The sequence below is a fragment of the Mirounga leonina genome, unplaced genomic scaffold (genome assembly GCF_011800145.1).
Source record: "Mirounga leonina isolate KUSES-001 unplaced genomic scaffold, KU_Mleo_1.0 Mir_54, whole genome shotgun sequence".
In the NCBI taxonomy this organism is placed as follows: Eukaryota; Metazoa; Chordata; class Mammalia; order Carnivora; family Phocidae; genus Mirounga; species Mirounga leonina.
Genome location: NW_023270812.1, coordinates 9,373,204 through 9,387,082, shown reverse-complemented (window position 1 = coordinate 9,387,082; position 13,879 = coordinate 9,373,204). Strand labels below are relative to the sequence as shown.

At 43.7% G+C, this 13,879-nt stretch overlaps 1 protein-coding gene across 2 annotated transcripts in view; it reads left to right on the top strand.

Moving 5' to 3' along the window:
• Positions 1–1,467: 1,467 nt before the first annotated feature.
• LOC118001781 overlaps positions 1,468–13,879 on the top strand; it is a 50,404-nt gene continuing 37,992 nt past the window's right edge. The window contains exons 1-3 of one of the 2 annotated variants that reach the window (XM_034991927.1): positions 1,468–1,810; positions 3,519–3,638; positions 4,145–4,221. In XM_034991927.1, coding sequence (XP_034847818.1) covers position 3,638; positions 4,145–4,221 — 78 coding nt within the window. In that variant the 5' untranslated portion in view covers positions 1,468–1,810; positions 3,519–3,637. The remainder of the gene's footprint in view (positions 1,811–3,518; positions 3,639–4,144; positions 4,222–13,879) is intronic. The other variant, XM_034991926.1, reaches the window with a different exon arrangement.

Below are 13,879 nucleotides of genomic sequence, written 5' to 3'. Positions count from 1 at the left end.
GGCGCCCTGCCGCCCCCCTGCACCGCTCCCCGAGGCACCCCACGCAGCGCCAGCCCCGCAGCGCTTCCCCGCCTGCACCAAGCCCTCCGCGCCCCGCCCCGCCCTGCATCCACGCACCACAAATACGCGCAGTGCACCGCACCCCCGCGTGCCCCCCACGCGGCGCCACTGCGCCCCGCACCACCCGCAGCGCCCACGCCGCGCATCGCGCCGGGCCGTGCACCCATCACACGCGCGTGCGCCCTGCCCACTCCCCGAGCGCCCCCCGCGCGCCCGTACCCCGCGCTCTGGTGCTTCCCCGGTAGGACTTAGGGCAAGCTGGGCGCGGGCCGGGAAGCCCTGCACGGGCATTCCCGCTGCCGCACTGTTCTGCGTGTCGCCTCTCAAACATGCGTCGTCGTCGTAACGACCCAGGAATTGGGGGGCCCGGACCCCGCAGCGCCTCTGCCCTGGGTAGGTGGGAGCGATCCCAGACCCTGTCAGCCCCTCAGGGACGTGTGAAACGCGGAAAGCCGGACAGGAGGGGACACCCCAACATCATGCCCCCCAAGCCCCTACCCTTGCTGAGGGTCTGCTTTCCGTACCCTCGCAGGCGCTCCTGAAGACTGGCACCACACGACAGGCGTCCCTTTCATTTCAGCGCCATTCTGTTCTGAGCACAGCCCCAGGCACAGCCGTGGTGGATGCAAGTTCTTCCTGCCCAGGGAGGGAGGGAACCTACCTGGGGGGCCACCGCAGCCGCCACCGAGAACGACCTCACATAGCGAGGAATTGCTTCAGAAATTGAGAGAAAACATTGTCTGATTTGTGCTGACGTCAGTTACATTTGCATCATCATCATCAAAAAAAAAAAAAACCCAAAAAACCCCAATCTTTTTAGAGCCCTTTGTTCCCTGATTTTATTCTCCTTGAACTGAACACGGGAAATTCCACCCCCGAGTTAAAAATCCCTAATTAGTTTTTCTGGGCTGTCCTCCTTCTTTTAAAGAAGCTGCTCCATATATCTAGTTATACTTCCTAAAACATGCCTTATCAGTGTGACATGTCCTTCCAGTTTCTAAGAGATGAAATAATATTTAGAAGAGGTGAGAATCCTGATGCCATCACTTATTACCATAGCAGCATATTCCTGAGTGACAATTGGTTTATAGTGTATGGTAATTCTAAAGTCTCCCCGTCAAAGGGAGATAAAATTAGAAATTGAATTGTAAAAGACAGTTGTCTTTATCTACTTCCTCTCACTGTCCTCAAGGCTACTCTTCCCCTCTTTTTCCTTTTTGTCCCTAATGCTCTCCTATGCTCCAGCAGCATCTTCCAAAGAAGTGCCCTTACATTAACTCCTAGCTACTACTATTGAGGATAGAAGGAAGAGGAGAAAGAGGAGAAAGAAAAAAAAAAAAAGTCCAGTTTACGTCCCTTCAAATTGTTCCCTTTAATTTTTAAATACAAATGAACCCCTGGAATTTAAGGACAGAGACTTTCAAAGGTATTACTCTTTTGGGGTCAATTACTGTTGAAAATAACACTTTCCTAATCAGATACCTGTAAGGTATCCATATGTTATACTCTCGATGCTTAGAAATGGGATTTTAAATTCCTAATTATCTGCTGACTTATAATTTGTCACTAAAATATCATTGAAATACAATTATTGTTCTCTCTGAAAATAAGATTACAGAGTTGCCAAGGGAGTTGGCCAAATGTGGACCCTTGAAGAACGTGAGCCCCTTTGAAGAGTTTTGGAAGCTGATTCAGGAAGAAGCTTGTGGAACAGAAATCCAACAAAAGCTCCAGAATATAAAATTTAAAAGTTTGTATTTTTCCTATTTGTTTCTTCTGGATTTTGATAAGTGTTTTCACTTTTTAACTGAGTCCTGGGAAGTAGTGATATAATCTGCCTTCCAGTTAGTTTAACGTTACAGGTGGGGTGTTTTTACGAGATTTTCGAAGTGTCTTTTTGAAACTATGTGGATTTCAATATAATTTTTTAAATAAATAGGCGCTGTAAAATCGTGCTTATATGGTTGATATTTCCTTTAGTGAACTAACGTCCGTGACAGCAATAATCAAGATCCAAATCTCAGGGTGAGAAAAAACTGCACACTTTTTCCCTCAGTACCTGGGCTGCCTCTCTCACCAGAGTGAAGAAATTCATTTCAATAAATGTTGGGCATTTCCTCCTTGCTAAGTACTGTGCACAAAGACATGCGATAAGTAGCTGAGGGATGAAAATCTAGTGTTCCCAAAAACTGTTCGAGGTTTGAGAACATGAGATTTTAAAGTAGGGCTGCAAGAAATTTTGTAAGTTAAATTTACTTTGTCGAGTCTTATAACACCGCTCATATCCCACGGTGGGTTTCATCCCAATGGTATCATGGACACTCATGGAAGCGTAGCTGTTAAGCATGTAGGAGACGCCAGTGGTGGGAATGTGAATGAAACTCTAACCAACACCACTGGGTGGCTTGCGATGCTTTCAGATGAATGCGTTGGATCGAGTAGCCCATGGAAGAGCTTCACAGGGTTGGGAGACGGATCCCACCTTCTCTGAGGTCTGTAGCGCTTCAGGGTGAGCGAAGCGCCCTCAGATTCTCGCATAAGTACTTATTAGATGTTCCCCATGCCAGGTACGGGTGTAGGCCATGCCGGACAGTGAACATGACCGGCTGATAGTCACAGCTTTTCCTTTGGGCAAAATGCTAAGGCAAAGTATGTTTAGGTGAGCATCATCTTTTATTAGCTACGCATTCATGTTAATATCTTGCATGAATATTCTAGACTCTCTTCCCCAACCTATGTTCTGGGTTTTATAGACAATGTCATCTTTCACATTACCCCAAATATTGTTATGTGCTGTTTCCATAAAAATGTCTAAAGACGTTTTGCTCAAACTTGCAGATTTCTTCCAAAATTTGGGCACTTAATCCATTAACACAAAAAGTTGACTTTCAGAGAAGATTTAAACATTCTTAGTAAATTAACTTTTTGTTTTTTAGAACAGAAAAATTCAAGGGCAAATTGTGGTGAGGTGTGTCGGAGCAAAAGGGCCTGTCGCTTTTTCATGTGCACGCAGAGCTCCCAAAGGGCGAAGGGCGGGGTGGTGTGGGAAGCCTGCTGAGAAAGCTCCTCCACCTGGGAATTCAGGGCGAGGGGCCAGTGCTCTCCAGTGAAAGGAAGCAAGGAGGGACAAAGGAGGGACAGTTTGGATCTGGTCATTGCGGAATGAATGGCTTACGGCTGTTCACTCTGACGTGCCCATTTATATATGTGAACGGGACTTAAATCCTGGGAACACACAGACTGTGGATCTTTTTGGGTGGACACAGAAACTGGGACATCTGAATGAAGGTTTAAATTAGAGATAGAAGGCACAAAAAAACCCCCAAACAATGGTTCTCACTCTTGAGAGCACATAGGTGTGCAGGTGACATAGGGAGGTTCTGTGATGGGCTCGGAAGAGTATCTGTTGTCAAAACATTTCTTTCCACCATTAGCAAGTGTTCTATGTTTTCTAATAGATCAGTGTGAGGAGACGCCCCAACCACTGGAAATCTCCATCATCCATCTGGTCATCATGGAGCTGTTGCAATCATGAGACCAGACCTCCGTATGTGATGCCAAGGAGTCTGAGCACCCAAGTTAGCAGCCTGTTCATAAACATCCACAAAAGAAAAATAGTAACATTTTCTAGAAAACACAGGACCTTGTTCCAAATACAAATGCTGTTTACTATAATTTTGGAATATTTAAATGCTACACATAAAATGTGCTTTTTGTCTCTACCAAAATAAGTTTAGTTTTTCTTGGAATTTTAAGAATTGAAACATATTGATATAATTTTTGATTTTTATACAGTGATAAATAAAAGATCTACCAGCATTCATGTATGTAAATAATATTATTAAATATTGAAATCCCAGAATAAATTTTGAAAGAAAGGGCTGTGAATTTCCAGTTTTGTGGCAAAAGAATGCATTTATTGTTCAAATATTAAAGTTGATCTTAAATATTAAGCAAAGTATCTCAATGTGAATTCATATTCCTTTCTATTTATAGGGTAGTGAAAATGTATAATATCAGATGCTACACTGTGTTACTACGTGAGCAGATGCGTCCTTGATAACTTTAAAACATTTCTTTCCAGTGTCTACTCCTAGACCCTGGGCTGCTCCTAAGACAAGAAAAACCAGGCGGATGGTCAACGCCAGTCAGAGGGAAGAGGTGAGATTTCTCATACTGATGAAAAATGTGTTTTCTAACACTCTATTTTAATTCCACTAGGGAATATTTTTTGTGTGTCAACTATGTTCCATGATTTTTAGTTACTTAGAATTAAAATATTCATTTCAGCAAAATGGTGAGTGTAATAAACATTTTTAAATTCTTATTTTATGCAAAGTAATGCTTTGCATCATCCAAATAGTTTTTATTTGGGTGATCTAAAAGAGGACAGTCATGGTCCCTGCTTCTGAGAGTGTATCTGGGGAGATAAAACCTACTAAAAAATGGCACAGGGAGAGTAGCAAAATTACCAAGTAGAAATACAGGTTTGGAGAGGAAGAAAATAACTTAGGCTTGTTCCTTATTATATAAAATCAGGGTGAAAATGAACCAAGGAGTTTCTCTATACACAGCAGGTTTAGTACGGTCTGAAAGGGTTTGCTCTTCCAGAAAGGAGAGTGCTTGTCCCGGTGTGTGTCTGGTTTCCTGAGCTGGTTTTAACTGGTGTGGCTCTTGAAGTTGCTCCCTGGTCGCAGGGGTCGGGGATTCGGGGATGCTTTTCTTCTGACAGGTGCTGTGCTTCCATTGTTCTTCCTTCGCTATTCTGTGCATCTCCATTCCTTCTCAGAGTGGTGTTTTGCCTGTTATTCCAAAGCTAGATGGCACGATTTGGAAATTAAAGACTGAAGGATCTAGGATAGAATGTAGAGTATTATGAAGTGCATTTTTGTACCTGCACTTTGCTGGTTAGATTTCAAACCTAAAAGAAATTTTTTGCCTTGGTTCATAGTGTTGGATTTTTTTTTTTTTTTTTTTTTTTGCATATTTGCACCTGGTGGCAGCAGTGAAGGGAAGGCTCTGTCTTGGAGTAAGAAAATCTGGGTCCATCTCCTTATTTTTTTCCTTTTAAAGTGGTCTGAGCAGGTCGTCAGGCCCCCTGAGTTCATCTAGAAATGGTGATGATAATGCCTATTTTGTGAGCGGAACCTGATGTGAAAGTGCCTGGCATAATTCCTTTTAAAGATAAAAATGAAGAATGTATGCTGTGTAAAGCATGTTTTATTTTATTGTGAATGGTTTTATCATTTTTTTTTTCTGAACCACCTGGTAGGTTGTGTCTTGAACTTTTCCTTCACCAGCAAATCGTTGGGGCACAGATGATAGCCCCAGCCATCGGGCAGGTGTTTGGGGTTTGTTCTGTTCGCCCGGTGGGGCCTGGGCCAGCATACGGTTTACTGTGCCCTCTCAGATGAGCTGAGGAGGGCTGGCCCTTCACACCCGGGTGCAAGAGCACATCACTCTCAGTCTGCTAGACAGGGCAGCATTTTTGGGGCCCCTTTGTCAGATGGTTGGAGATGGCTGAAAGTTTAATTTGCAGCAAATGTTTGTCTTATGTATGGCATTCGCTGCAGGAAAGACAACATGGTCTCATGACTCCAGACTCTGAAGTTCCATTTAACACCTTTCAATCAAGATAAGTCTTACACATTAAACTAGGAAAGGTGGTTTTCTCTAATAATGTTAGAAATGTGGAGCTTTTGAAAAAAAAAATCACTATCTGCCTGAAAGTAAGACTTCATTGTCTCTGGAGAAGTTGAAGAAATTACAACTGTCTTTGATGTAAATGATTTCTGGTCACCCCCTCTATTCAAAGAAGCACTGAAAACACTTTCTTTGTCCCCACATCCATGCATGTGTATAGAAGCGGTTCTGCTGCAGTGGGGGAGATTTGGTAGACAACTTACAGGATTTCATGCACGTTTCAAGGCAAGAATGAAAATATTGTCCCCTTTTCAAAAGAAAGCTGGACTGCATAGTAAAGCTCTAGAAACTTCCGCACAGGAAGGACTCAAACAGGTTTACTGAGCCCAAAGACACGTGTAAGGGGAGCGTAAGGGTCCTCAGACACTTGGGGTTCTCATGTGGGTTTCATATTATTTCATATTCCAAAAAGCATATTTCAGATGTATTTCATATTTTTCCTAAGTAGCTTCAGAGACCAGACTAAGACCAAAGGGAAGGAATTACAAAGAAGTAAATTTCAGTTCAATATGAGATGGAATTTTTTTAATGACTAAAGGTGTACCCTTGCTCCAGGCTAACTTTGGGTAGCTTGGAAGTGTGTAAGCCTAAACTGGACACCACCATCCACCTTTCCCCCGTTCTACCTCCCTCCCCGTACCCTACACCAGGGATTTTGGTTTTGAAAGAGAGGTTCACCTAGGCAGATGCTAACGTTTCTCCTGATTCAAAGTGTATAATCATCTAGATACAGAGAAAAAACAACTAGAAAAATAACACACGGTGGGAAAAACAAACGTACTATATAGAAAACTCCTATTCAGAAGACTGAGTATAGATGCTAGTTAATAAACCCAAAGCCACACTACACATGCAAGGCTTATTAATGTGTAATGATTACAGTTTTCCATTTTACAGCTTTTTAGGAGATGTTAACATTACTTTATATGTGAAAAATAATCACCACTAAATTTAAGTAAGACTTATTTTGCAGGCATCAATCTGCAATATCACAGTGCCATGGGAAAAGGCTCCAGAGAATAGACTAAAAATTAAAAATGTCCTACATAAAATATTATAATAAGGAAAAAAGAGTTTTAAGCTCATATTTTTTTAAAGGTTTATTTATTTGAGAGAGAGAGAGAGCAAGTATGAGTGGGAGGAGGGGCAGGGGGAAAGGGAGAGAGAGAATCTCTCTGAGCACAGAGCATGATGTGGGTCTTGATCTCATGACCCTGAGATCATGACCTGAGCTGAAACCAAGACTCAGACGCTCAACTGACTGAGCCACCCAGGTGCCCTGGGTTTTTAGCTCATATTAAAGCAATAAGATGTAGCTAGGCAAATAACAAAAATAATAACACTACGTATTTAATATGATATTTCAAGCATCGTACCTGGATTATACTAATTAATCTTCATACAAACCCTGTGAGATGGTGTACTATTTTTTAGTAAATCCATTTTGCAGATGAGGAAATGGAAACTTAAGACAATTGACAACTCACTCACACAGGGTACCCAGTTAGCATGACATGAACCCAGAATCCAAATCCAGCCTGTCTCCAAAGCCTGTTAACCTAGCCATACCTATCTAGGGTAGAGCACAAAGTTATCAGAGAACATGCAACAAATGTACAGAGAAGCCTTTCCTTGTGACCAGTGAACATTAGTCCACCAATTTCATTAGTAATGTTTATTAGTAAAGTGATATAAATCACAAGAAAAGACAACTACAGGGTGCCTGGGTGGCTCAGTTGGCTGAGCGACTGCCTTCGGCTCAGGTCATGGTCCCGGGGTCCTGGGATCGAGTCCCGCATCGGGCTCCCTGCTCCGCGGGGAGCCTGCTTCTCCCTCTCCCACTCCCCCTGCTTGTGTTCCCTCTCTCACTGTGTCTCTCTCTGTCAAATAAATAAATAAAATCTTTAAAATAAAAAAAAAAAGAAAAGACAACTACAGACCAATATCTCTCTTGAACATAAATGCAAAAATTCTCAACAAAACAGTAGCAAATCAAACCCCCCAAACATAAAAATAATTATATACTATAATCCGTTGGGCTCTATCCCAGGTATGTAAGGCTGGTTCAACGTTTGAAAATCAATTGATGTAATTCAGTACATAAACAGACTGAAAAAGAAAAATCACACGATCATATCAGTAGGTGCAGAAAAAAACATTTGACAAAATCCAACACTCATTCATGATAAAAAAAAAAAAAAAACCCTCTCAGTAAACTAGAAATAGAAGGGAATTTCCTCAAAATGATAAATATCTGCAAAAACATACGTTAAGATCACACTTAATGGTGAGAAATTCAAGGCTTTCTCACTAAGATCAAGTACAAGGCAAGTGTCCCTTCCTATCATTACTTTTCAACATTGTACTGGAAGTCCCTATTTTTGCAATTAGATAAGAAAAGGAAATAAAAAGTATACAGATTGACAAGAAAGACTTAAAACTATCTTTGCTCACAGACGACATGATTATCTATGTAGAAAATTGAAAGAATGGACAAAAAACTCCTGGAACTAATCAGTAATTATAGTGTAATTGTAGGATACAGGGCGAATACACAAAAGTAAGTTGTTTTACCATAGGCTAGCAATGAACAAGTGAAATTTGATATTAAAAACACAATACCTTTACATTAGCATCCCTGCACCCCTCCCCCCCCAAAAAAAGAAATAAAGAAATACTTAGGTATTAGAGTTAGGTATAACTCTAACAAAATATGGACAAGTTCTATATGAGGAAAACTACCAAGTTCTGACAAACAAAAACAAAAGAACTAAATAAATGGAGAAAGATTTCATGTTCATGGATAGGAAGACTCAGTGGTGTCAAGATATTAGTTCTTCCCATTGATCTATAGATTCGGTGCAATCTAATCAAAATCCCAGCAAATATTTTTTCAATATTAACAAACTGTTTCTAAAGTTTATATAGAAAGCAGAAGACCCAGAATAGTCAATACAATATTGAAGGAGAAGAACAAACTTGGGAGACTGACACTACCCTACATCAATACTTACTATAAAGCTACAGTAATGAAGACAGTGAGGTAGTGGAGAAAGAACAGATAAATCGATCAGTGGAACAGAGTAGAGAGCCCAGAAATAGACCGGCAGAAATTAGTCAACTGGAGCAAAAGCAATACAATAGAGCAAAGATAGTCTTTGCAACAAGTGGTGCTGGAACAATAGGAGATTTGCATGCAAAAAATGAATCTAGACACAGACCTTACATCCTTCATAAAAGTTAACTCAGATGCATTATGTACTTAAATCTAAATGCAAAACTGTAAAACTCCTAGAAGAAAACAGAGGAGTAAACCTATATGCTCTGGCATGGTGATGACATTTTAGGTACAATACCAAAGGCATTGTCCACTAAAGAACTAATTGAAAGCTGGTCTTTATTAAAATTAAAAACTTCTATTCTATGGGGCACCAAGGTGGGTCAGTCAGTTAAGCATCCGACTCTTGATTTTGGCTCAGGTCATGATCTCAGGATCATGAGATGGAGCCCTGCACTGGGCTCCGTGATGCACATGGAGCCTCCTTGAGATTCTCTCTCCGTCTCTCCCTCTGTCCTTCCCCACTTGTGTTCTCTCTCTCTTAAAACAAATAAACAAAACAAAACAAAAAAGGCTTCTACTCTAAAAGACAATGCCAAGAGAATTTAGAAGACAATCCACAAGATGGAAAGAATGTATTTGTGAAAGACACATCTGATAAAGGACTATAATCTCAAATATACAAAGAACTCATAAGACTCAACAATAAGAAAACAACCCAATTTAAAAATGGACCAAAGACTGTAAGAGATCCCTCACCAGAGAGAAGATATATAGATAGCAAATAAACTATGAAAAGATGGTCTGGAACATATGGCATTAGGGAAATGCAAATTCAAACAATGAGATACCACTACACACTGATTAGAGTGGCCAAAATCTGAATGCTGACAGCACTAAATGCTGACAAGGACTTGGAGCAAGAAGTCTCATTCACTGCTGGTAGGAAAGCAAAATGGTGCAGCCACTGTGCAAGACAATTTGGCAGTTTCTTACAAAACTACACATGCTCTTGTCATACGATCCAGCAATCACGCTTCTCATTATTTACCCAAAGGAGTTTAAGACTTATGTCCACAAAAGCCTGCACACAGATGTTTATAGCAGCTTCATTCATAATTGCCTAAACTTGGAAACAACCAAGATGTCCTTTAGTAGGTGAATGGATAAATAAACTGTGGTCCATTCAGGCAATGGAAATGCTAGAAAGAAATGCGCTATCAAGCCATGAAAGACACAGAGGAACCTTAGATGCATATTATTAAGTGAAAGAAGTCAGTCGGTAAAGGCTACGTGTTATATGATTCCAACTATATGACATTCTGGAAAAGGCAAAACTATAGAGACAGTGAAAAGATCAGTAGTTGATGGGGATGGGGGTACAGGGGCAAATAGGCAGAGGACAGAGGAGTTTTAGGGCCGTGAAACTATTCTGTTTGATATTATATTGTTGACTGTATGTTATTACACATTTGTCTAACCCATCGAATGTGCACCATCAAGGGTGCCAAGGCAAGCTATGGATTTTGTGTCAATGTAGGCTCGTCCTCCGTAACAAATGTACCTCTTTGGTGAGCGTTGTTGATTATGAGGGAGGCTCTGGGAAATCTCTGTACCTTCCTCTCAATTTTGTTGTGAACCTAAAACTGCTCTAAAAACAAAGTCTTCATTAAATACAAAACAAGACTGTAAGCCATAGAACACAACATTTATATGTATGCTGAGAATAAAATGACGTCTTTCTAAACTGTCCAATTAAAAAAGTGTTATAATATGACTCTGAAGTCTGCAAAGTCCCTTCCTAATCATTGCTTTTTGCTAGATGTAAGTATTTTCACCAGAAACCTTTCTGCAGGAGGACCCTTCAGGTGAATTTGGAGCTCGGTGGGGGCAGCTCGCACCTAGCTGTGAGAAAGCCTCTTGGCCTTTTATCTGGCCCTTGGGTCTCTGTTGGCCATGGAGCTCCTGTTTGGTTTGCCTGCATTAGGGCAAACATATCTTTGACTCAACATTGTTACTCAATAGCTGGCCAAGGAGGAATTGTTCACAGAAAGGCGAGAAAAAAATAAAACTGAAATGAGGCAAGACCGTTTTTAACAGGAGAAGGAAAAGTGCCACTTGAAATGACATCCAAAATGAATTTAAGGTGATTGCTCTAACAATTTGTCAACAGAGAAGACAAATAAGTGTAGACAAGCCATGCTTTAGGGGAGAGACGATGGAGAAAGTTAAAGTGGGAGAAAAGGATGGAACATATCTGTGGAAACCAGTGTGTCCAGATTTACAGTTTTTTCCTATCTAGTTTCATGTTTTCTTTCTAAAACCATGTGGCACGGGGTTGTGGTTTTTATCGGCAATGTGATCCAAGAGGGCGTGTGACTATGGTCGCGGGTGTGGGGGCTGTGTGAAATGTAACCACTCGGCCTTAATTATTTGAACTTCAAAAATCCTGGAAAGAATGTCCTCGAAATATTGAAGCCAGGTCACGTGGTTTGGGGGCAGCTCAGGCTCATGTGGCCATAGGTCCCATCTGAGATGCCACGAGTCACCTCGCAGAAACTCAGTGGCGCTTTCAGCAGAGTAGGCTTGGGATTTGATTGGCCACAAAATATAAATGTCCAGCTGCGGTGGGAGCTGCCCCCTTCAAAGTCAAAGGTTGGGCTGCTGGTTGAACTATGTTGGGAGTTCACTTGCCATTGATCGCCAAATACTATATTTTATTATCACCGCTTGATTTTTCTTTATTACCGAATGGTTATGATCACAGACCTTGCCTCTTGGAGATGGGGCAGCTTGGCTTTCCGCTGCTTGGGAGCCACTCTGGAGGTCTAGGACAAGCTTGTCCATAGTGTTGCTGTAAATCAGCCTCTCTGTCAGCTCCTTGGCCTCTTAACACTGCACCCGGGACCAGAGCGCCGTGCTCGCTCGACGAGGGGATGATATAATGCACGGACGTGGGAGTATTAGCAAATCTGGGCATTCTTACATGTGTTGGGACAGATCCGCCCCATTATCAGACACCACACACCCAGTCCCTTACAAGACACTGAGTCAGTGAGAGTGGCCCTGACCAGCCCAGCACCCACTGGGAGCTTCTTAGAAATGCAAATTCCCCGTGAAACTCTGGGGTGGGGCCCAGCAGTCTGTTTTTAACAAGCCCCCGGGGTTCTGATGCGGCTGGAGTGTGAGGAAAAGGGCCCTCGGCAGTAGCCCCTGCTTGGGGTTTTGCTGTCCCGATTTAATTGTTCCGCTCTTGGGTCTTGTAAGGAGGGACTGCCTGACCGTAAGTAATGACCCCAGAGCTTGTGTCTGAAGGTGATTCTTCTCTGTTTTGAGCCGGGACCGGAGGGTGGGGTTAGGGATGGGGGCCCTGCCTGTGCCTTGCTGCAGCTCACCTGCACCCTAACGAGCTGTCAGGTGGCCTGGGCTCTGAGCCCTTTCTTCCCTGGCGGGCGTGGATTTGCCCTGGCCAGGCACCTGGTGACCAGTGGCACATATTTGTGAGAAATTCATTTGCGATTAAGCTGTTTTACTCTGTGCTAAGGCTAACCATGACTTTGTTAGCCCCGAATCTAAGCCCCAGGGCTCCAGGGGCGAACCTGCTAAGGTGCATCTCCTACTGGCCCAGCTCGGGGAAGACAGGGGAGGAGACTTATCTTTGCGGTGTGAACAAGCGTTTGTGTGAATCAGCTGTTTAGCACTTCCTAGAATTCAGGGCCCAGGCCCACGGAACACAGGGCAGGGACCGAAACTGGCTCCCGGAGGAGTTGCAGAGTGCTTCAACATGGGATGAATGGCACGCAACCTGCATGCTCAGTAGGTCTTCTACTTAGTCTTCTTCGATCCCGTGTTAGCAAGAACAGCTGGGATGTGCAGAGTATCTGTGCTACGGGGGGATTCCAGCGAACTTTCAGAGCACGTGGTTGGCTTCGTAGTTGCGCCCAGACCTTTGTTGTGCTGTCCAGGTAACTGCGACCCGTGGACGCATCTCCACACCCTCTGCCGCGTGAGATTTAGAACTGGTGCTCGTCAGGCTCCAGATACACGTCACTGGTGCAGGTGAGGGGGGAATTAGGCAGAGAGGAAGGAAGGGGAGGGGAGGAGAGCAAAACACAGGAAACGAGGAGCCTCTGTGTCCTCTTGTTGAGCTGGTTAGAGAGAGATTTCCTAAAACGGAGATCGGGGAGGCCCAGGGCCATCTAAGAGAATTTACAAACTGCTGGTCTTCAAAGGGCCAGATTTGAACCTCTGTTTTCCGACTCTGAATAAAGACCGTCTTCAAAGCACCATGTTTGTGGGCATAGAGTAGGTGCCAGGTAAAAGATTCCCTGACTGAGTGAAGGACTCCTAGGGAAAACCAAAGGAATCATGGACCTAATTTCCCAGTGAGGCAGGCGGAGCACCAGCTGGGTCCCCTGGAAATGAGCACCGTGGTTCTGGGCCCAGAGCTGTCGGGAGCAACCAGGAAGGGGTCTGGAGCAGCGGTGATGACCCGCTGGAGGAGTCTGTCCTCTGCCCACCTTTGTAGACATCAGTAACCTGGCTGCCCGAGTGGGCAAAGGCCCTTCTCCCTGGGGGAGTGTCCAGGGAGACGTGAACTGGGGTTGGTGGCTGTTCACGGTTGGAGTCCCCGTGACGCTGCCCTCATAATTCTCCCGTTCAGGGTTGGGTCCCCTTTGTGAGCCAATAAATAGAGCCTGCTTCTTGGGAATGAGAAGGGCCGGATCTGTTGTTCAGCTCTCCGAAAGAAACCACCATCAGCGTTCGCCTCCAAGAACTGCTTGATGACTCTGGAACAATCTTTGGTACTGAGCTTTCCTTGCGGCTGCCTCATGGTCTCCGCACCTGTATGTGAGGTTGTACAGAACTCCTAATTCCCTGTGCGTCCGAAGGGGACAGGTGACTCCTGACAGCTCTCTTCACTCCCAGCACTGGCACACTTCTGAGTGTGGGAAGCTCCGTTCAGGCAGTCTCGGGGACACCTGCCTTGTCCGCTCAGATTGTGCGCCTGCTGATGGGGACCTGCCTTGTCCGCTCAGATTGTGCGCCTGCTGATGG